This window comes from Temnothorax americanus, unplaced genomic scaffold (assembly GCF_048541705.1).
Source record: "Temnothorax americanus isolate GAGA-0224 unplaced genomic scaffold, ASM4854170v1 Scaffold18, whole genome shotgun sequence".
NCBI classification, from domain to species: Eukaryota; Metazoa; Arthropoda; class Insecta; order Hymenoptera; family Formicidae; genus Temnothorax; species Temnothorax americanus.
This window is the reverse complement of record NW_027509318.1, coordinates 3,888,659-3,913,587: the sequence shown is the minus strand read 5'-3', so window position 1 is coordinate 3,913,587 and position 24,929 is coordinate 3,888,659. Positions and strand designations below refer to the sequence as shown.

At 38.3% G+C, this 24,929-nt stretch overlaps 2 protein-coding genes across 4 annotated transcripts in view; one reads left to right on the top strand and one right to left on the bottom strand.

The window, feature by feature from the left end:
- Olf413 (DBH like monooxygenase olf413) overlaps positions 1-16,087 on the top strand; it is a 196,297-nt gene extending 180,210 nt beyond the window's left edge. The window contains exons 5-9 of the mRNA XM_077404056.1: positions 1,428-1,514; positions 4,310-4,492; positions 6,089-6,541; positions 7,494-7,687; positions 8,476-16,087. Coding sequence (XP_077260182.1) covers positions 1,428-1,514; positions 4,310-4,492; positions 6,089-6,541; positions 7,494-7,687; positions 8,476-8,950 — 1,392 coding nt within the window. The 3' untranslated portion in view covers positions 8,951-16,087. The remainder of the gene's footprint in view (positions 1-1,427; positions 1,515-4,309; positions 4,493-6,088; positions 6,542-7,493; positions 7,688-8,475) is intronic.
- LOC143896303 (uncharacterized) overlaps positions 1-24,929 on the bottom strand; it is a 317,491-nt gene that overhangs the window by 205,050 nt on the left and 87,512 nt on the right. The window lies entirely within an intron of this gene.

Genomic DNA, 24,929 nt, shown 5'->3' with positions numbered 1-24,929 from the left:
GTAGTCGAAAGTAGCTAACAATAAGGGGTGCCAACAATATTGCGAACTACCGTTTTGAGAATGTTTTGAACAATATGTTCGCGCGTAACAATACGGCTTGTATATCGAGCGAAACTACCTAGAACAAGTAACGCAACTAACGCCGGTACATGCAGTTCTTATTCTGTTATACGTGCCGAAAAACTCGCAACATGCACGTTCGTGCACAATGCAGCCGGCCGTGCATGAGAACTGTGCAAAATAGTCGCGTGGCGTGGAAGGCGCCGCTTTGAGACAGGGCGAAATGGGCTCGTATATCACAAAAGCAACTTGCAACCTTGTTACGTAAGTCGCACGCGGCGTCAGAAAATATAGTAATGAATTTCTCGTATATATTTGCGTTTAACTGCTCTTACTCCGTTGTAACAAACCATTAACCTGACGTATGCATCAAGTAGCTAAGTTCTCCGAATTTTTCCCCTCTACTTCTTGCTATTCGTTCCAACAAAAAAGAACTCTTTGTGCTTGTTAAATGATAATTACTTTTAAGACGGAATGTAATAGATCTTCAAAGCAATGAAATCATAGCAACATGATGCAATGCATACAAATATAATATTTTTCTGATAAATTGTCCGATGTTTTTGAAGTTTAATTATATCTGTGATAATTGTGAAAATATTAATACTTAAAATAATAACAATATTCGAAATATTATTTTAACGTAAAACTTATTTTACTCGAAATTTATGTTTTATTACAAACAACACATTTTGTTTAAATAATATTTTTATAGAATATTTTTATATAATAAGTTTTCGAAATAATGAAATCATGGTAACATGATACAATGTGATATAATATCCCATAAAAATATTTTTCCGATCAATTATCTGATGTTTTGAAAGTTTAATCTGATAATATTATCTAATAATCAATACTCGAAATATCGTTTTAACGTAAAAAATCTTTTACTCAAAATTTATATTTTATTAAAAACAACATATTTTGTTTAATAATATTTTTATATATCTTATTTTGTGTTTTACTCTCTTGATTTAAAGCTTTGTAATTTTGTTTTTGTTATATTAATTTATAATATAAAGGAATTTATAATAGAAATTTACTTTTTTTACTTTATTTTTTTTTTTAATAGAAATGACGGGTACCTGAAGGTAAAATATAAGTACATATAATATTTTCGTATTTTTTCAATTTTGCTTTTACTTTAAAATTCAGTTGTTTTAAAATACATGTATTTATTGTATATATACACTATATACATATATGTATATCTGAATCATATTTTCTTTCCGATGAAGCACCATATTGATACTTTTCGTGACATTGACGCCGAAGTATCAATGGTCCCAATGTAGCGACTCTATCCGTTAGTTTCGCATGGAATTATACTCGCTTAACGAAGTACCATTCGAATTGCTGTGCAGGTTCGTTTACCCATGGGGCAAGACACGCTGCTCTGGTGCCGTGTCCTGAGGATGCCGAGCATTAATCAGAAACACCACGTCGTGAAGGTGAGTTCCTCCAGGTATATAACCCGTTTACGGTAGCTCGCGCGCGCCCGCCGCCGCTCTCCGACTTGATTAAAGCGAAGGTGGATGCTCTTGTAATGCCGAAGAAACTGCACGTCGAGTTTGCCGACTCGCCCCTCCTATCTCCTCCCCCTCTCCCTCGTCCTCTCTTCCCCATACGGGAGTTATCTTCTGCCTCGCGTGTTTTCGCGTCTGGAGATGCAGCATCTTCAGGTAGCCGTCCGATAAATATGCCGTGCAAAATGATAATCTAGAGGTTACGATGTTTTATACCGGGTGATTAATCATAGTGTACGACGATTTCTTTTAAAAATATTCTGACGTACTAGGAGAAAGAATTGTTTTAGTTTACAATCTCGCATCCTTCCTGATGATCTCTTAAATAATACCTTGATCGTATAGAAAATTTTAAAAACATTAACGCGCGTGATTTTATGTATTCGTCTTTTTAATACATTAAAATTTCGGAGCATTCTATATGCTAATTATAAGATTTTTGATCGTTCTACAAGTTCTATAATTATATTTATATCTATTTCAAATATTATAATTAAACTACAGTTTTTAGAGTTTTATTTTAAAGCTTGTATATCTGCTTTTTATGGCAGGCATAAAAAATATGATAAAATAATCGCGTGTCTCATTGCACGCGCTTGATTTATAAAAAGATCTTCGATTTGCGTGCCGAATGCAAGTCGATCGATTAATGCGGCTATGAAGCTTCATTGTAAATGTACGACTGGGCGGATCTGCATGATGGCAGGATCAATGCGGTAGGCGAGATCGTTTCGTCGTTCCGGCCGCCGGTTTCGCTACCAACGCTGACAGATCGATGCACGAGATGTCATCGATAAATGCGACAGTGACAAAGCAGCCGGTCGTAAACCTTATATTACTGCCGCGTATCGATTCACGCTGGTAATAAGTTCCATTTCGATGCAGAAGCGCGCGATTCTCCAAATCGCGTGTTAAAAATCGGAGTTGGACTGGCAGTAAAACGCAGACGGTAAAAGTTTGCCGATTTCCACTTTTGAATTCAACGAGACGCGATACTTTATCGTCGACGAAATCGGTTGTGTCTTACGTTTTATGTTATGTTAACGTTTTCCGATCTACTGCTATTGTTTTGTTTTGGCAATCAAGACTACGTCAAATGAAAATCCTATCATGATTACCGATTATACTTTTACACGTTATTAAAAGCTGTTAATTTTTATTGCATTTAAAATGACATATGCATCAGGATGTCCCAAATTTAATACCTTGTACGAATAGATTAATGGATATTAGCACAGTAATATGAAAGTATACTACTTCTCTTAAGGAGAATTGGTTTTAAACCGAAGAAAATTACGCGATTAGAAAAGATGCTGCAATACTTGGAATTCTTGATATGAAAGATCGCGTAAATACTACCTCTTTGCTATAAATTCAAGAATTTATGTACTCGCCTATTTTTACTAGACTCCCCCCCATTCAACGCCAATTTTATGTCAGCGAATAATTTGAACGAGAAAGATATTTCCGCAAGTAATTCAGGTTTTACGCGTTTCTCGAGTTATATTCTTCCTCTCTCGCGAGCATATGATAACTCAATAAAATCTTACCTAACCGTATACTCTATTCGTATTTTACCCAGAGTTATTACTTAACCCGATGTAACCGTCCGACAGTTATCGGAAAACCGGAACAAATAAATGATGGATCATCTTCATCATCGCACATCAATTCAAAGAAGCTGTCTTGATGTATATTGTACTTGTACACATTTCTGTTTTATTTACTATTGTATTTTTCTTATTTTTTGTTTACTTTACTTCAATCTTGTATTCTCTTTTCAACTTTATCGTATCTCGGTTCTCGCTGATGTTCATATCCGCACCCCCGGGTGTTTCCGAATAGGGTGTCGGGTCGGCTGATATAGTCCGCTCTATCTAACGCCGGTCGACCGACCGACACCTGAATCTCGAACTCGATCGGACGTGACCCAACTACGCGATGCGATTGCTCTGTGTTCCTATCGCGGGTACAGCGGCGGAGGGGTGGAGAGGAGAGGAGAGACGATTAGCGTTCCGATTGCGATAACTCAAGCGCTTAAAACGCGTACCTCTCTCCCCCCTCACATTTTAAGGAACTTTTATTGACGGAGCACCGAGGCATTCTGAGGTTAACGGTCGAGTGAACTGCCGTTAACCGTGATATCGGCGGGCACCTTAATTTGTTGCTCCTATATTGAGAGGGAATCCGATCGAAACGGCACGTTTTCCCGACGTTAGAAGCGCGAGAAATACCGGCCGCGTATCGACTTGCATCGAAGACTGGTTCTTGCCAATTTTGCGCTCGAACAGCTTTCTCTAAACTGCTAGGAACGACGCCTATTAGGGTGCGAAGTGCCTTCTTCTCTTTCTGTTACCGTTGATATTCCATTAGCCATAGTTAATTCAATGACATCCGTTTTGCTTCAAATCGGAGCGACGAGTACACGAATCATTAACCGGCTTAATTATCAGTAGAACAATGCGTCGCGAAAATTTTAAAAGAAATAAAGAACACTGCACATTATTTTTTTCATTGACATGATTAAGTTGTACGAATAAATGTGATAATCTTATTCGCTTGAAATTCGCGGTTTCTTCAATCAATTCAACATCGATTCTACTGCGATAAATGTGTCAAGATATACGTCGTTCCTGAGTTATGAACACGTTACGAACACGACCGAAATGCGCACGACATTAATCCTCGTTACGAGCTTGCACGCCTGTTCTGTATTTCAGTACGAACCAGTTATTCAGCCGGGAAGCCACGAATACCTTCACCACATGACCCTGTACGAGTGCCGCGGAGATCAAGCCGAATTGGAATCCGCGGCCGAAACGACCGGGAGTGTCTGTTACGTTCCTGATAAACCCACATTCCAGTGCAACACGATCGCAGCCACTTGGAGCCTCGGTTCTGAGGTATGTCGAAAACTTCTTCGTTTACGCTCACGCGCCGAAGACCTCGACGCGAGGCACCGAGGTGCTTCCATATTGGCAAGTTTTCGGTAGTCATGGAAACCATATCTGCTGCACAAAATCGCAAAGCTGTAGAAAATGCAGATTATGAAATACAAATTTTAGAATTTATTTTTCTTCGATTACGCACTCTAATATATATATAATCGTTAATTTAAACTCTTTAATAATTAAATTTTGTCAATAATGGAATTACCTAGTTGTTTTATCGAAGTCTTCGATTTGGTTAGAGAGTGAAATGATTAAGTAAATTATTTACAGTAACTAATTCAAATATAAGTTGTTTCTTTTAAAAATATATGAAAAAAGATATAAGAAAAAAGATATATGAAAAGAGACACAAGAGAAATATTTTAAATTCGTTGCATTTTATTTTTGCAATTTTGATCGTCAGAGATGTGTCCATTGACCTTCGCTATGTAAACTTGACTCTTCGTCAAATGTTGCGCGCGATCGTGCAAGGCACGTTCAGAGTTTCGTGATAATTCCGAATGCGATGTAATGTATACCAATGCGAGAGCAGGGATACCGCAAACTTGTTTCTTCGTGGTTATTGGTAATACGAACATCCTGTGAAATTGTAACCGATCGTAAAACGTGTCGGGATCTCGTCGGAATATGATTCCCATGAATAATATTGATAATAACGTTAATTGAGATAACACATACTTGCTATAATATCCAATAAATGATGCATTGAGCGCTTTTACTTTTATTTTGATTTTCATATTATTCTATTTTTTAATGCTAAAATGCATGTCTGCTGTATAATATGTAGTTGTATAATACTGCTATATAATCTTCAAATATTTATCGGATTATCTTTAAAAGTTATGACAATATATTTCATAATTTATATTTCGTCAATTTATACTTATATAATAGCGTTATTAAATGATTATTATTTAAATGTCAGATAGGAAATAAATCAAAAAATCATCAATAATATTAAATAAAAATTCCATTATGGGACGAGAGAGTTCAATTAATTAGTTCTATATAATCTATAGCGAAACGTTTTATTGGATCTCAGTTTGAACGTTTAAAAAGTCAAAATAAAAAATTCATTAATAATGCAAACACGTTCGGCGCGGACGATCAAAATTACTCGGGCTATATTAATAAATTTAGATTCAAAACGTTTTTGAAGATAGCGATTACCGCACACGATTCCCCGAATCCGGGCGGATTATTATCTCGCTCATCATCGGTATCTGAAAATTAAAATTAACCGGGCATAATTCGCGAGTACATGATGCACCGCCAATAAGGAAACGAATTCCATGAACGACAATTTTCATCGGGGGCCCGTTCTGATGGATCGAGGCGTATACCGATTATACGAAGGCTGGAAACGTCGCCAGGGTAGAGGTGGGATCAGGCCGGACCAGATCGGACGAGAACGGGCCCCCGATCAGAACCGGACCGGCGCGGGCGCGGGCGCGGCGCGGCGTACGGCGTACTCGCTGCCGGTCCTGTTTTTATTTACTGGCGGCTTCTGCATAATCCATCGTTTCCCTCTCCCTTTCGCCGCGCCAGGGCTTTAATTATCCGCCGGAGGCCGGATACGCGCTCAATCCGTACACGGGGCCGCGCTACTACATGCTGGAGACCCACTACACGAACCCGCAGCTGGACGCCTTCATCAGCGACAGCAGCGGCCTGCGTCTTCACTACACCGATCGACTGCGCGGCCATGACGCCGGTATCCTCAGCGTTGGCATCGACCCGAACTGGCGGCATATAATACCGCCCGGCCAGCCCGAGGTGGTCTCCGAGGGCCACTGCATCGCCGATTGCACCGCCCAGACGATACCGAACAGCGGCATTAACATGTTCGCCGTGATCATGCACACCCACCAGCTCGGCAGAAAAGTCCGCCTGCGGCAGATCCGCGCCAGCGAGGAGCTGCCGCCGATCGCCGCCGACACCAACTACGATCCCAATTATCAAGAGTATCGGAGGCTTCAGAGACCGGTCAAGGTGTACCCGGTAAGTACTGTCTTAACTCTAGCATGACGTGCGATGTACAATGTATACGATATACTCCACATATGTATAATACAATGAAAGATAGCATTTTCCGTTTCCCTCTGGAATGACGATACTTCATTAACGTATAATTATTTATAATTATTTGAAAGGAAGATATCGAATATATTGGAGGCTTAAGTTAGATTTCATTTTAATCGTTATATCAAAAACCAATTTATTAAACTTTATCCTCCCTACGGCGATAGCTAACGCAATTATAAAATATCCCCCGATTAACGGAAGAGAATCGCGAAGAATCGAGAAAAGAATCTCGAACTCTATCCGCCGAGATTTTTTCTTCGAAAAAATAATCCAAGATTATTCCTCAAGCGCTCTTCGCGAGTAACTTACGTCTTCTACAGTGCGGTCCTTTTAATATATTCTTATTTTTCTGTTCTGTGTGTTTCCGCTACGTTGCACGGCCTTTCGTTTAGTTGCCGCGAACATACTTCCATCTGCATTATAACCCGTAGCACGTATTAGAAAGTTTATGAGCTTGTTATAAAGTTTATTAACGTGCAATAAATATAGCTTTGATCACGTAAAGTGCCGACATGCTACAGATAGAGGGCATGAACCTGAGTTTAATTGTTTGAACGAGCTCGAACAGGGTGGGTTTAAATGCGATTACGTGTTAACATAGAATAAAACTGTATTATGACAGAATTGAATTGAAAAGTGAGAACAAAATTGAAAATCTAAGGTTTACGATAAAGCATCAATATATATATATATATATATGAATTACGGTTTTACTATACCAATCTAAGAATTTTGACTTAAATCTGGGTGTTATTGCTATCTTTTTATTATTTTATTAAATTGATATTGTATTATAAGTTTTTTGAATTCCTAAGAATCTCTGTTTAGCCTGGTGATGTTCACGTGAAGGGATCTTTTTATATTGCAGGGTGATCACTTGGTCGCCGAATGCACGTACTCGTCCGAATCTCGGACGGCCATTACGCTCGGCGGCTTGGGAACGAGAGAAGAAACTTGCCTGGTGTCCGTTCTCTATTATCCTCGCATTGAATTATCTCTTTGTTATTCTTTGCCTTCGCTACCGACAGTGCTGCACAGCTTGGGAATCCAGAAATTAATACAGTAAGTGATATTTCCTCAAATTTGTCGTTATATATGAAAAAAATTGTGATATATGATAAAATTAAATTGAAATATTCTTAAGAAGATGAAAAAAAAATGCTAGACATATTTTATATATTCTTAGAATTTGGGAAAGATACATGTTTAATTGTATTTGAATTAGATAAATAATTAATTGCAGCTCGTCTGAAATTGATCTCAGACATAAATTCTTATTTTACGATAATGGTTTCCGTTACGCAGTTTTAAGTAGCTCATATTCCTCTCGTTTCTTACTATGTCGTTATAATCCCGACTGGCAAATCGTTTACGCGAATGAGAGGAAAGTTTGATGGTGCACCAAGACGCAATCGCACGTTACTGTCAGTTTATATGGCTCTATGCAAACGATGATTGTTCGATTTTTTGCTCTCTGATCGCTCTAAATTGGCTATTAGGGACAACTCGTATACGTTGCGAAAGTGCCAGTCATTGACCCAAGAAGCAACAGACGTTATGTCGTATTAGACAAGTTACACAATACCTAACTCGTCGTAAATAATTCTTAAATAGAAAATTCTAAGGTTCACCGCTTTTTGTTCCGATATTTAATAATCGAAAATTTAATGATATGTAGTATATTATATACGAATAACTAGTTATATAACAGTTATATAACAAAAGTGCGCATATCATCAATCAATCATGATCAAAATGAGATATATAAAAAAATCATATATATAAGAGCGTATGTATGTAAAATGTGAGAAGCATGGCGACTTTACGAGGCGACTTCGTCTTTGTCGCAGGGGTTCCAGTCCTGTGATGATCCAGGAGCCGCAGAATCTGGCGGGTATGACGCTCGAGGAACGGCTAGTCAGCTACAATTGGGGGTCGAATTTTCAAAGCTTCCAAGAAGCTACTCGCAGCGGCACGTTCAAGCCGTTGTGCGGCAGTGGTAAGGGCGCCCTGCCCAACACGGACAACCTCGAGGTCCACTACCCGCGTATCCTTAGGCCCTACGAGGAGGCGAGCGTGCCCTGTGCGAAAAAGCCACTGCGGAACAAGCTGTCGATGCTGTTGAGCGAGGACGGTGACATCGGCGCGCCCGTCGACCCCGACAGCGACGAATCGAATGCGGTCGAGCGAGGTCAGTTGGTGCGTAGCAAGGTATCCCGCAGCAGCGACGCGGGACCCACGGCCGGTAGCTCCTGTGGCCGTACAGTATCGGCGGCGGTGATCCTGGCCGCCGTCACCGTTGTCGCGGGCGCTGCGTTCAGGTGAACGTCGCCGCCAGACGAGCAGTCGTTCGAGTTTACTCGGATCCAGGATCGCCCTGGTGATCATCCATCGCGATCGAACCCGCGGCGGACCGAGCAACAGCAGCAGCAGCAGCAGCAGCAGCAACAACAACAGCTGGAGCGTGCGTGTATGTTCGCGTAAGTACATGCCAATCTCAACGACGCGACATTTAGGCTTAGATAAGTGTTATTGTTCTCCGATCGAACGCGTCCGGGTTCCTCGGGTGATTCGATCGGATGGACTTTTTTTTTCCGAGGCGGGATGATCTTTCCGGCACGGCTAGCGGCTGGCGCGATTTTCGTCGTGTACCATATCGTGTTTCGTACTGATAGGTATAATAGACATTACAGCCGTCTTTGACCTTCGTTATTCCGATACTGAATAGTGAAACGCTTAAAATAATGAAGTAATCGAAGCTAACTCGGTACATTATATTTTGGAGTGCTATAAGTTCTCTGAAACATTCTTGTTTGGATAATCTTAATATAGCACAGCAGTTTATATCCGCATCTCACTGAAAAATTCGTAGTATTTAAAGATTGAATTTACCTAATTTGTAAAACAAGCAGCTCGTAAAGATTTAAGCAACGTATATACACGCACGTACCGCAAAGAATTCGCCAGCCTTTAGTCGAGAGTGTCGAATTTCTGCGAGTGGAAAAGGACAATTGCAATCATTCGATTCGATGTAGATGAAACTTATATACATATATATATATATATCATAGAAAACGTAGAAGAAATTACCGAATCCACGTTATCTCGACTTATAGGTGTTGAAATAAAATTATGGTAATTTTGGAGGCATGTCATCGAAAATATTTCATCCGCCATACACGTTCGGTTTTATCAACAAGAAATGTTAACTCTTTTTTTCTTAGTGCAGCTACGTGACTGTATTTTGAAAAATATCAAAAATTAGGAACATAAAAAAGTAAACCTATAATAAAATAATTAAACATATATTTCGCGATTGTTTAATTAAATTAAATTGGACGGTTTCTACAGAGAGAAATGTCGTTTTTGAAAACTAATTGACTAAAAAAAGGTTCTGTTTTTTTCAAGGCAAATAATGCTATAAAAGTTTATTTCAAGAGAACATCTACAAAGTACTAGGTGTATAGAATATTTTTGTGCTGTTGTTATTTAGAAAATATTCTTTCTCTCACGTTTTTATTTTTGACACTTTTTTTCACGTCGAGTTTTCAATTTACTTTGTCCTCGATAACTCTTGAAAATATATACACGATTTTGAAACTCGACATGATGATAATCAAATATTCATCTCGGCATTTAAAAATCGTCCAGAAAGGAGAGAGTTAATGACGTTGTACTGGCCGGAAGCCGGATGTGGATGTGCGGCATATTAATTTACGCCCGTGGTAAAACCGAGCACGGGAGATCGAATCTATCGTGTTCTCGTTTCGCGATCGGCTTTTCTCTTTCGCGACTTCCGTTTGCGCGCACCATTGTTATATAATAGAGAATTTTTGCGAGCGGTACTCTTCGGAACATGGTAAAAGCGGAAGTCCCACGCTTCGATGCGAAATATCTATAAATTGTCGCGTGACAGTTTTCACCTGAAATTTATATTATTATTTATATTTGGAACATTTGCATTTACCGTATTCGAAATACGCTGTTGCAAAAAAAGTCTGTAATGTCTCACGTGTACGCGTAGGATGACCATAGCGGGATATCTCTCGGATGTGAACGCACCGGCTTTGTCGTACGTAGACTTTAGCACGTTAGAATCAATAATGCAAGTTGCGATGGAAATGAATAACACGAGAAAACTTCCTTGTTCTTTATATACTACACGTTCATTGCCTCGATATATCAACTCACAGTAATATAATCAAAACTTTTCAAAGAAATTTTATATATATATAATAGAAGGGACCTATATATATATGAATCATTTTGTTTTGTGCAAAATTATTTTTCACATCAAAAGTCTTGATAAAATGTAAAGAATAAATAAACGACCTAAATATATATTGAATTATGGACTGCGATTATAATTAGTAACTAAGATATTACGGAAAATAATAATAATAAAATTAAGTAACATTTTATTTTTAATAACTTGTCAAGAATTAAATTATTATACAATGTTGTTGTAAATATTAATCTATGTAATATTCTTAACGATAATATAATCGAAATAATCGAACGAGTTCCGTGAAAATGCAATACTCTTTATCATTGATGCGAAAGTGAGATACTTCTGGTAACTGCACTATATCTATTTATACTTTAAGTTAATTACTTCTTTCTACGATCGCACTGCCTGATAAAGCTGCCATTCATTGTCGTTGCTTGTGAGTCATTCTAATATCTTCATCGATTTCGAGACACTGCCTTAACGCTAACACACGAATCGAAGCTACTTTTAAGTCGCATTAAAATGTATCTATTCCATCTCGATGGGTGGAGTAGATAACATTTAATAATCAAAGTATTAGAAATGCTGTTTGATTCTTTTACGTACGACTTGATCGGTGATTTCGACCGAGAGATATCCTAGCAAATTTTCGCGACAGAGCGGAATATTAATTTAAAACTTCTTTCGAGCTAATCGCAAGAGTTTAATTGTTGGCTGTTTATTTGCTGTTCGAGAACCGGACGAGACGTCGCGATATTCGCGGAAGAACGTTTCGTGAATTTATTTTTCAGCATACGACTGCTTTCTCCGAAGTTTTTCCAGTACAGTATTTCCCAATTTAATTCGATTGTAAATAAACGGATTTTTTGCTTATAAAAAAAATATACAACCGCGCGACAAATGGAAAATATTGATTAAATAATTAAAATTTAAAGAATATAGATGTTGGGTAACTTTCAAGTGGCGTTATAAAGAACTAATCACAAATCCATTTGGAATACGATGAAAAAAGATCACGATTTTTTTATTATGCCATTTCCTGTGGAAGCGAAAGTATGAGATTGAAGAAAGCGAAGTTAAATCTAGTGAAATAAATAAATGTTTTTATCTAAAATCTCATAAATCTTTTTTGTATTGACTTGAACAAAAAAAAATTTAATTTGGAAAACTAGAACTCTGAAAGCAACGCAGCATTATGTCTTACGCAAAAAGCGTATTTTCCGTTGTAATAAAAGTTGTTCGCGGAAAACAACATTTGGGAAACACTGTTCTGATGACTTCGGCGGTCACGCAATAAATGTGTGCGCGCTTCACTACGTCGTGCTCGCACGGTTCTCGCCGAAGTCTGTACATTTTGTTAATTAGACCGTAGCGATAAAGATGCATTTTTAATAAAGATTGTATAAGCATTGGTTGATTTGCACGCGATGGTAATTTCGTGCGAGAGTCTAAGTCTCGCTATGGAAATCGTAATCTCTTTTGTTGAAGCGTTTTACGAAGAGGTGTGTTACTTAACCAACGTTTATATATAAATATATAAATAGACACACTATATATATATATATATATATATATATATATATATATATTATATATACCCGACGACTCTTTGTAACATTCTGTACAGTTTATTATTACGTGTAACGTTATTCACGCGCGCTTGTCAACGCTCGTTGTCGTATATGGGCGGTTATTTATTTTTTATTTAATGTATAAAGAGCGATATACTTGCGACTTGACACATCTCTCATTGTGCGTACACACATACACACAATACACACAACACACACACACACACACACACACACTTTCAAGATTTTGAACAAATATGACATATTGGGACACTCAATTTTCCGATGAATTGTTGATTCTAATTAATTTTATCCGTATTAGGGATATCAAAGAGTAATCGATATGCGCTTGAGCGTGCGATAATTTACGATTGCTCAACGTATATAAGCTAAGTTATCGATTATAGATTTGTAAATCTATGATTCAGCGATTTATGATTTTGTAACGTATTTTTTAAATGAAGTTATTCAATTTTACCAAAGTTCTGTTTATCTCCAGTTTATTGATTAATTAATATAATTACTATGACCATCATGAAATTGATGTTATTATTAGCCGCATACTCTTCAATCAGCTGCACGATACCAATAAATATAGATGACGTGCCTAGTAAACTCGTGCGAACGTTCTCAAGGGCTAAACGAACGTTTTGAACGATACGATCTGCATGGCGATTTGCATTCGATTCGAAACCTTCTCCTGATAATTTCCATTTAAATGACTCTCGACTCGGATTTGTTCTATACTCTACCTCATTTCGAAATCAAACGAAACGGAAGTGTCCCTAAACACGCGCTGTTACCGATTTTCATTTTGCAACGGTATTAACAGAAAAATAATAAACGGGAAGTTTCATTAGTTGAAATCAATTTTAAATTGTTTTCGTCGAGTTCATATTTTTCGGTGTTAGATCGGAAAAGATTTTCTCTTTCCCTGCTCTCCCTTCTAGCATAGCGAAATCTCAAAGTAGGCGCGACTAATCGGTATCGGACACGTAGGTACGTTTTACAATTTAATACTAACTGATAATTCATAAATGTCATAGAAAATCTGTGTGTGTGTGTGTAGAGAAGACCTTAGGGCAATCGAATGGCCGTGTATCTTAACCCTTAAGCAGTCGGGACTCTCGAGTATATCTCGCAATATTCATGCATTCATTCGTAGCATAGTACACAGTAAAAAATTTAATATCGGTGAAAGTCCACTAAATTTTGTGTTAAAATAACTCATTCATCGTGTTATTTTTTACAGTGTATATACGTTATGTATATTTCCACAAGCAAAAATCGAACTTATATATATAGAAAAAAGAGCAGTTGTGAAGTTATTTTATCAAAATACGTACAATAAAAAATAACTTATGACTTTATAAATATTATCTTTTTATTTATATCGTGTAATTTTATTTGTGGAAACGTAATTTCCGTATCGACCCTCTGAAAAATTATTGGTGTTAGAAAAAGCACTTCGGTCGTCATTGACTACTTAAGGGTCACAAGCAACGCGGATGTCATTCGTTCGTAAACCACGCTGTACTTATCGAATCAAAATTGTTGAGAACTGCAGTAATATTGCTTTACAAATATTGTGTTCCGATTGGACCCGGTTCAACGGCGAGAACCCGGGGAATTATATCCTGGCGATGGAAAGCGATCGGCGTTGCCGGACAATAAATTCGCGCATATGACGTCGCTTCCCAAAACTGTGCTTGACGGTACGTGGTTGTTCAGCAAACTATTTTCGATAACTCGCAAACGCGCCGGACAATTATTACCCAAAAGAGGGCCACCGGCAACGTTGTTTTTTTTTCCGATAACCCGTTATCCGGGAGCAGGTGAGTTTCTGCCGCAGAGTTACTGAATATTTTCGAGAAATTTGTTCGTTTAAAATGGAGCGTTCATGTCAACGGTGTAAGTTCGTATACGGGATACGTTGCGTTTAACCCGTTTTGCTTGAGAATGCGAGCGCGACGAAGCTTTTGCTGGAAGTTACGAAAGTTTCATGTTTTCCGTCAAAGTGAGATTTTTTAAAATGAATAAATCATTCGTTGAGAAACACTATAGGTATCGACTGCCGATGGGAATCGACAGCATCGCATTATTTTCTGGCACGTCGACACAGCTTTCTCGATGGAAGCGCAATAACATCATTCCACATTTAAAGCACATGTAGCCGCAGTCCGAAATTCCAACTGATTCCGCGGATTCGACCGCTTCTGCTACAGTTTCTTTCTTTTCTCGATTGTATCTCTCTTTCTCTCTGTCTCTCTCTTCATTGCGTGGACATGCATGTTAGGATCTGCTGAATGTCGGACGATTTTTAACTTCATCAGACGGGCTCGTAATAATCGATGCGCGAGATGAGCGGGGACGACGCGATGTATCGTCCTTGTTCGAGGAGTTGATGCACGTCGCCGACGGATGCCGAGGATCCTGGCAAGCCTCTCGTCGCGGACGATCGTCGGCGACGTGAAATGGGTGCTAAAGAACCGCCGGTGATATGAACAGAACAATCAAGCAAAGCGTCACGAGTAAATGTCCTTTAATAAACTGGGATAATTATTATATTAGGTAAGACACGGTAGCGCGACGTGTTACACCATTTATACTCGATGATCTTGTATCGTAGATATGTTAGGCGATTTTTCTTTTGTAACGATTGCTGGCGTTCACCGTCTTTTCGACAACGTCCGAGGCGATTTTCAAAAGTTTTCCGAAACTTCGATCTTCTTTACAGCAATTGACTTATTATTTTCGTTAACAGCTGTATTAATATTTCTCTTTTCTACAGCATCATTATTTCTTTGATAATTATTTAAGGAAGCTTAAATCAATTTTTATTTAATTAAAAATAATGTAATAAGTAATCTAAAGAATTATACTCGAAAATTCTGTTTTCTCCAACAGTGATATAGAGTAGTTATTATGCAAATCGTGCGGGAAATACGAAGTCAACGGGACAGTTTTTCTCTCTTCTTGAAAGTAAAATCCACGCTTGCGACGCTGGAAAATCGAATTTCGTGACATCGCGAAGTGTGCTGACGCCTTCCACCTTCCTGCACCATCCACCATCTACCATTTCCAACAAAAATGTTTATTCCATCGGGAGTATCGAACCAAATTTGAGTGGATTTTGAAGTCGGAAAGTCGGTCGATGTCAACGTCGCCGCGGGCTTGACGAAAACGACGGTGAAGGCCGGGAAATCGAAAATGTATGTACTGTACGTAGAGGATTAGCGATCGCCGGCTCGAGTTTCCGTGGTCCTTTTTTAAAAAATAGTGACACGGTCGCGCGGCGATCGGAGCGGTAATGCGTAAGCGCGAGAGTGCATATAAGGAAATCGAGCGAATAGCGTGTGCGTGTACATAGAATGTCCTGTATATAGTTTTAGATTTAAATGACGTCAGGGGAACCTCATAGGCACCTTACTACACACTCGATACCTATTTCGGATAGGTGTGGCTAAAAAAAAACACGCAGTATCTTATATCTTTATAATATACATACACTGAGCGCCCTATCCTTCCATAACGCTCTTACATTAGATTTATACCTATCCGATTTACACTCGATATTAACATCTAAACGCTACACTATCATCCACACTGTAACAAATTGTATTATATTTTATACATATAAATATGTAAATGTTTTTTTAACATACGTGTTTTTTATTGACTGACTGATCGACCCATCTCATCCTGGCTCCTACCACCATTGTTTGGAGAATTCCTCGAATTCTCGGTGATATTTTATGGCAATTTATGTTTTAAACCTACTTATATTTTGTTTGTTTTATTACTATTAATTATATTGCATTGCAGAGACAAATAATAAGCTGGTATAAATATAAAATTAAGAGGTAAGTAAATTTTACTTCATATATCATAATTTAATTCCTGAAGATTTATGTGTTGTATAAAACAAAGACTAAAACGTATGTCCAAAAATATTTATATACTTGAGCGGTCGATAAACGTATGTGTATGTGTAAATGGGTAATAAACGGTAGGGTTTACCCTAACCCTAATATTTTTATCAAGCACACCTGCTTCTCGTTCTATTTCAAGTCGCTAATTTCCGGACGGCGAAGTTCTCGCTCTTCTATCATCATCAATTTCCGCCGTCTTCGTGCTACTGATCAGCTATATTTCAGGATACGGCCCTTGCGATGTTAACTACACTAAGAATATTACGGCGTTACTGAATTATCGCTTTTCATTTGACGTTCCGATATTTTTCGCTCGGCTTCCCAGAAGTATAATTCGACCTTGGTCATCCGCGGAAAGATAGCTTTTTTTTTGTAATACACGTCGTAATGTAACACATCGATCGCAAAGACAACGATATGTTTCTCGGGGCAGAATAATTAATGCTGCTAATTACGCGCAATGATAACTACTCCAAGTTATCTTTTAGCATCGATAGCTCGATAGCACCGAGCTGCAGCAAGCATCCGCAAACCTACACGCAGCTTCGCAACGGCAGAAACACGCTACGTAGACATGCGCGAGCGATAAAATTACCATGCCCAACAAATCACCCCAACGGAGCGCGCTATCGAGTGTGCGACGCAACTAATTATACGCGCGTATATTACTTGCGGGCGACTCGGGACGGCAGTTCGGCTGCCGCTGGCAGTTTCAATTGCCGTCCGACGAGCTCGTCCATCGGATTACAGCGTGGATTTACCCAAGGCGTCCGCGAGAGCTCCGATCCATTAATGAAGTTCCTGACAAGTTCGCTAATACTGCAGGTATGCGCGGGTAACGGCCACCACTTAATCAAACTTGAACGCGTCGCGATGCGGCCGTTGCGTTCGCTGATGTACATTTGATTTTTTCACCTGGTCACGGATACAATTTCGTTAAAAAGCACTAACAATAAGAAGGATTAATAATTTTTTTATGTCTTTAGTTTTGGGACAACATAATTAATATTTCAATCGGTATTGCTTAAATGACGATTGAAGTATTTTATTAATAGTATATACACAGTATGTTAGTATATATTGTTTTGAAGAAAATGTAAACAAAACTCATCGTATTATAAATCTAAAAATCACAGTTGATAGAGATTGTCATGGTATTTAATGCACAGATATCGGCGGGAAGCAAAAATAAAATGGAAATGATCACAAGTTTCGTTTTACGAACTCGAGCGAAATCCTCTTAAAACTGTCGGCTTTGACTGCCGGCTGCAATTGGCGAGATAGGAGACATCGAGAGTATGATGGAGTTATTATACGTTCGATACTGATGCCGTCGAGAGAACGCGGTATTATAGAGAAGTCGCGGCTGTCTCAGATGGTCTTGTATCGTAGCTATATACTTTGTTATCCTGCCTAGGAACTATGCAATAATGATGCCGCACATTTCCCGGATGAATCGATGTCCCAGGTGACATTTCTTAATCCCTCGTCCCGCCGCGGTGATTTTATGTAAAATGTGCCATTATTACTTCCCTCGAGAGCGGAGTTAATTAAATCCCGTAGTAAAAGCTACGGACGATTTGAACCCGCGTTGCCGATTGAAAACGATGACGAGAAACGAAAGCGAGCTGCCGCGATTTCCGTCGTTGATTGTTTTCGGATCGGATTGTGATGCGCACCGACGACGGCGAAGGGAAAATAAACGGCGAGAGAAAAGATTATTAAAGTGATAGAGAATCGTGCAGAATCGAGAGGAAATTACTTGTAATATATTGATTATTATTGCCGGCAAACTCTCATCAACGAATTCACAACATAGGAAGTATATTAATGATAATTATTTTATAAATCTAATCTGTGTTTAAAATCTATTTATATATGAATATCAGTCTATAAAAGTTCATAGAAGTCTATGGAACATAAAATACATTCTTAGAACTTAGAATTTTTGTTTGGTATATATGTTATGAAAAATAATAAATTTGGAAAATATGATTTAATACCGTCTTGTACAACCAGATCACAATTGTCGAGTATCTTGACTATAGAATATTATACTGTACACAGCGTGATATTATATTCTTTCTCATATGTACAACTTTCTATAATTGTACGTGATAAGGATCGCCCTCATACTCATGTATCCTTTACAACTTCATTCATCCGGCGACCACGTCGTTTTCATTGAAATAACGGACTAACCTACTTTGCATGGCGAGGCGGTCGAGATTGTATAAGTTATGCGAGTTATCGCCCGTATCCATAAGGGGCGATTCGTCCCTTGAATGCGAGAGGTCGCGGACTCGAATACGCCGTTCGCATGTAAATCTGCTCCTCCCGCTGTCGTACTTCCGACCGAACCATGTCCGACTTTTAGCTGATAAAGTGCCCGTTGCTGATCTACCGTCTCGATTCCACGGTTCTACGTTTCTACAGTAGAACTTCGATCCTTGAAAACTTTCCGCCGCACGACCGACTCACGAATTTATAGCCCCTGGACAAATTTGTCTTCCCGTAATGAGCGTCCGATCAGTTTGATCGTACTAGCTTATCCTTTGAGGCTACTCTATTATTAGACGTTATCTCCAGAGAATCGACGGAGAGAAATGTACGGGTCGAACCGTTAAGTGCAATGATCGATAAAATCTTGCAATTTCCTTTTGTTTTAATTCGACTATAAATTGATATTTAGAGACATAGAAAAAAGACCCTTTTTTTTCTCCGAATATAATTCCGCTTAGAATCTATCTCGATCAAGAATTCCAAATCAAGAAAGTAATGAAATAATTTTTCTCATGGAAAAGATAAAAAGTGAATATTTTTACACGAATTTGTCGAAATTATAATCATAAAACTTTTAGTAACAAAAAACAATGAGATTTAATTGGTTTCGCGCGGAGTTAAAAGTCCGGAAAATGAAAAGTATCAAAAGTTCCTAATAACATGTAATAGTAATAGTAATTTCAAAGTAAATTACTTAAAAATTTGCCTATAGATTCTTTAGCTGGTAACATTCGCTGATATTCCATTATCGTTTTATAATTAATGCTGATTGCCTATAACTTTTTATACTTTGATTAAAATAAAATTATTTTTAATGTACGAATTCATGCGTCAGTTGCTTTTTGTAGCAGAAAAATATATATGCTCGCACAAATTGAGAGCTGACTGAATAGAAGCGCCGAACATATTTGGTGAGCAGTTACAAACAAAAATATCACAATAGTTTCGAAAACTGGAAGCAATGTCTATACACAGCTTCACGACGTAGAGTGAAATACGAGTCGTATTGAAGTGAAACCGACGCATATTCGCAATTCTGACGTGTTCTCTTGTTCTCTGCTTTACATTTTACGTATAGAGTAACATGTGGAATATACAAAAGTTACGCATGCACATATAGGTGATATTTCATACATATGCCGTTCACTCTACTATTCTGCAATAAATTTAATATATTATGGTCGAAATTATATCTTTTTGAAAATAGACTCTAGTTTTCTAAGCTGCTAAACCAGCTAAATCAAAGCTTAAAAACTTTTATTAAACACCACTTTCCGTATCGATTTAACGCAAAGTGGACAGAATATGTGACTAGGATATTCAAACATATTTATTCTAAGGAAGAAATACATTACCTGAGCACCAAAAAGATGATTTAAAAATTAATATTCAAGTCTTCATGAATAATTGTTTTCTAAAATTGATTACTTTTAATTACATCATCTCTAAATACTGATTTATCGTTTTAACGGTTAAATCGTGAAATTTTAGGAAGACAGTCTAAGTATTTTTTACTTTTTGTAATTGCATTTGCGTTTACGCACTTGAAATATTTTCCATTGCCGTACGTCAATCTTACTAGAAAATTAGATTTGTTTTTTTCGTGTGGATGATGATTCGTATACACTCACATATATCTCTGTTTCAACAGAAAGAAGAAATAGTTGTTTCTCTTATTTCTTTTCTGTTCGTCTCGCTGCTCCGCAGTGGGATGGCTCAAGTAAAGTTCCCTGCATTTCTTTATTTTGCCCCGGAGTATGATCTCTCGGGAGTTTCGAAACTGCAGCGGAACGGCGAACTTGCGTCTGCCATTGGCAGAAATTAATGAGATATTTGAAAGCGGTTAAACTTCCACACAAAATCGTCGACTGCTCCCTTTCCGTGTAAATTTAAACATGGTCGAGCACTCTTTAAATCGACGGCTGAGACTGAGTGAGACTCAACTGTAGGTCTTAACGATGCATATAGCGCGCTTATTGCAATAAATTTTATTAAGAAACCGATCGATGTCTCTCTCTTACAGCAATTTCTTATCTTTATTAATTCATGGATAATTGGATGAACGAAACTTTGGTACGGGCATCGAATTTAACTTGAAATTCGTTATAACTTTTCGTTTTGTAATTTACAGATATATGTGTATATATATATATATATATATATATATATATATATATATTGTTACATATATACACTTACATATATGAGCCGTTGCTCAACGACGAATTATTTTATTTTCAATGTATTATATATTTCTCAATGTCAAACTCTGTAACCATTTTAAAATCCCTCAATGTTGTACAGAGGAAGCCATAACGTCCATTTCGAAAATACTGAAGCAAACACGGGCGGACTGCCTGAAAATCGCGAAACGCGTCGATCGTCATAAATCTCTGTCGCGCAAAAATACTGACTGCTAGTACAATTTGCTCGCAACGCCATTTCTCACGGTGTGCTTTGCCTTGTATATCGATAAAAATTTACTGTCCCTGGCGGCCGTCACTTTGTTTGTCGGCCTTTTAACTGCTCTACTTTCTCAAGCTCCGATACGTTTCCGCCGCGCGATACGGCGATTTTGCATCATCGCGTGATATTACGATGCGAGGAAACAAAACTGGAAAGTTTTCATCGGAGCATTGATTTATAATAGTGAAGCGTGAAACGCGCGGCACGGATATTAGATAAAATCGTACGAGGGTTTAGAACATTTCCATGTATTCTCGCGGCAGGAAATTGAAAATAAATCGAACGCGATGCAATGCGACAACTATTTTGTTAGACATATTACGCGTTTCAAGATAATTATCAAGATAGATCTTGTTTCTTTCGGATTTTCTAAAATGCGGAAACTCGGTAAACTTTCGAAGAATTTAGCAGAGAAAGATTCACTGACTTTCCTTGCACAAGGTATCGTCCACTTTTGAGAAAATATAGGTTGCATTACTTTACGTTCAAGAGAAAGTTACTTTATCTCGATAGTAATGACGCAGTTTTAGAGCCTCGTTAAAGCTGCGAATAAAAAAAGCTGAGTAGAAAAATTGCAGGAACCGAGTTTGGAGTGAGGATACCGCTTCAGCACCGAGAACTCTAGAAACTTATAATCATCCGAGGCGTTATACTAGCCCCAGTTCCAGCAACGCTCGTGAAGTTTAGATTTTTTTTAAATCATTCTTTACATTTTAATTATTTATTTGTACAAAATTATTAATTTCCCGTTATCCTTTCAGCTCTCGCTAACTCTTTTATTTGTATTTCATTTACGGAGAGACTCGAGATCTTCAACATGGGGATTGTAAATCTTTTTAAACGTAAAATAAATCTTTTCATTAATTGATGAAATATTACTTTACATTATACGAAAATGTATACAGAGAGTATGTCGATCGCTATAAAATAAATACACGAAATACTCTCTTGGTTCTCTTTATTTCAAACGTAGGGTCTAAAAAATAACGTTTGTATATAATTTTGCTTGTATACACTGGCGTTGTCCCAAAAAAGATCAATAATCCAGACAACGTGTTTCACAATTAGTCCAAGCAATCGAAGTGCTCCACTGCATCGCGATTAAAATGGAATTTTCGTAATGCACGAACTGGTATAGGTTACAATTTGATCAAATATACAAAATCCCCGCGTGCAGTCGCGTGTCACGTTTACAGGCCGCTTTTTCTCTGAGCCGCTGCATCGGGCGGCACGGCGCCGACAGGCTGTTCGATGCGGCCGGAATATCTCGTCGCTGCGGTGGAACGCTGCGCGGGAGGGAAAAGGGAGCAAGAGAGAGAGAGAGAGAGAGAGAGAGAGAGAGAGAGAGAGAGAGAGAGAGAGAGAGAGAGAGAGAGAGAGAGAGAGAAAGAGACAACGAAAATGGAGGTGCGGGAAAAAGTACAGGAAGAGAGAGTGTCGAGTTGCCGGGGTGGCTCTAGAAATTTATTAGCGCCGGACGCACTTAGCCGCGGCGCGTCACTGTAAATTAACAGCAAACAGAGAAACGAGATGACCCGCCCTCGCACCCTTTCCTCGTCCATTCTCGGTCCCTCTCGTTCGCCACCGTGCCGTCCCTCTCCATCTCCCGTCCGTTCTCTCTTCCGCGCGGTCCATGCATCGTCAACGACCACGCGTGCATGTTGTTTGCCATTCCCGCCTATTCGACTATGAATTAAAACATAAATTTCAATCAACCGGGCAAAGGCATTTACGTGCTTTCTCGACCAGAATACACATATATAGAGTCTCCCGAATATCTTCGGTGTCTATAGTCGTACAGCTGATCGAACGCAAGATCAATTTTTTCTTTACTACGATAGATCAGCATTTATCCGTAGATATCAAAATTTTATATTCTTATTAAATAACGCTTGTTAAAATTAACAGTAAAACAAGATCGCATTTTCATATATCTTTTTGAGATTTTGTTCACCGGAATTTTTAATTTCGATAGAAAATATCTCCGTAATCAATGTTACTCCGACGTTGCAATTAATTTTTATAGTTTAACGTCTGATACTTGTGATCGGAATACATACGTGCTTCTGGACTACCTTTGGTACATCCTACGGCCATGGCCGTCGATTGGGTCGACGTATATACGAGTAAAGAGGGCGAGCGGGCGCAATTATGCGAGCTCCCGTGTCGATTAAAGAAAATTGTTGCCTCCAGGGTTGTGTTTTTCACCATCAAGACGTGCCGTGAACGTACGTAGGCGTACCGGACGTAGAGAGTTGCCTTATTGCTCAATTGTTGGAGTGTGTGTTTATTCAAGATATTATTAGGACTTCACACATGGCATAATGATGATGGCAAGCATTATTCTACTTTTTGAGCAGTTAGCGATGTAAAAGATGCAAGTTTCTACAAGTTTTTTGTGCTCCTTCCACATTAGAGATGTAAGAATTTTATAATTATAATGAATATTTTTAAAGAATATTTAATTGCTGCACGCGATTGTGCTTCATATTAATTTTATTAATATTTAATATATAATCCTATTTATATATATAATGCCAAATGCGGTGCGCGATTTACCGATGCGTTAAGCACAAACTTTGCGCTTCGAATAATAATTATAACAATTCAACGCAATACTTGTATTTGGCAGAGTTGTCTGTACCTTTGATTCGCATTTTTAAAGCCTATTGTAAGCCAATTGTTTCGCGAATTATGTACCGACCGAATTCGTCCGCCGCAGCAGTGGACTTTAATCAATGCGCGATCGCTTGAAATGAGTTAATTATTCCCTCACTCGCGCGATAGAAAACCATTAGCAAGTAAGCGCGTGGCAATATTATTATCAGCCCGTCGCTCTATTAAAGCTGCCGCTTTTCCATTAATTAATGCGCACGTCACGCATACTGATCGCCGATCGCCGGATTTTGTCATAATGTAACCCGCTAATGGAGAAGTCACGTGTGCGAATAAATTTCCACAAAGTGTGACTATTTACTTAAATTAACTATTACCTCTTATTGTAACATTCAATAATCTGACAATGTCAATATTTAGAAAGTCGATTCACACTTTTCGTGTATTTACAAAACTATTTACGAAATTATATAACCATTTACGAAATAGATCCCGTTATATAAATCAATTTTTTTTCTTATATCCCTTAAAACGCACATCTAGTTTATTAGTCGATAAGAAAAAGCCTGGCTCATAGAAACTGATACCTTCAAATAAGACATTCCGCTGTGGAATGCATTTTTCTACTTCCTAAATCCGGTTTATAACGGGCGCCCGCTGTATTTTCCACTTCCTACTTTTCTTCTGGTTATTTCCTTACAACAGGCCAATTTAACATCCTTATAAGAAACGGCATTTCTCTCCGCGCGAAGCTATCCAAAGAAATGTTACAAATTTGTGCTGCTCCCGAGCTTGGCCTCTGGTTAATGCGGTGCAAGTTCAAAGTGTTTCGGCAAAAGCATGCGAGGGGAAAAAGAAAAAGATGTTGTTCAGCATCGCGAGATTCTGAAGAGAGCTTTTAAGAGCCACGGTTTGTACCTGTTCTAATTTCGCCGCTATATCTTTCTAAGTGTTTTAGTTCCGTGATTGCACACCTTAACTGCGTTACACTGTGTAAAAATATGATAACATTTCTGAAATCGTTTTCTCGTGAAAAGGAATATCTTGCGTGGATTTATTAAAATAAATGGTTGTAAAATGCTTCTCTTTGCTGTGCTAATGGTAATTAAACGTGCGTATATCGCGGGAGGTAAAAAGAAAACGACTAACTCATCGAGTCTAGTTTACTTATGCTCTACGTGCTCGCATGCGATGAACGGTAATAC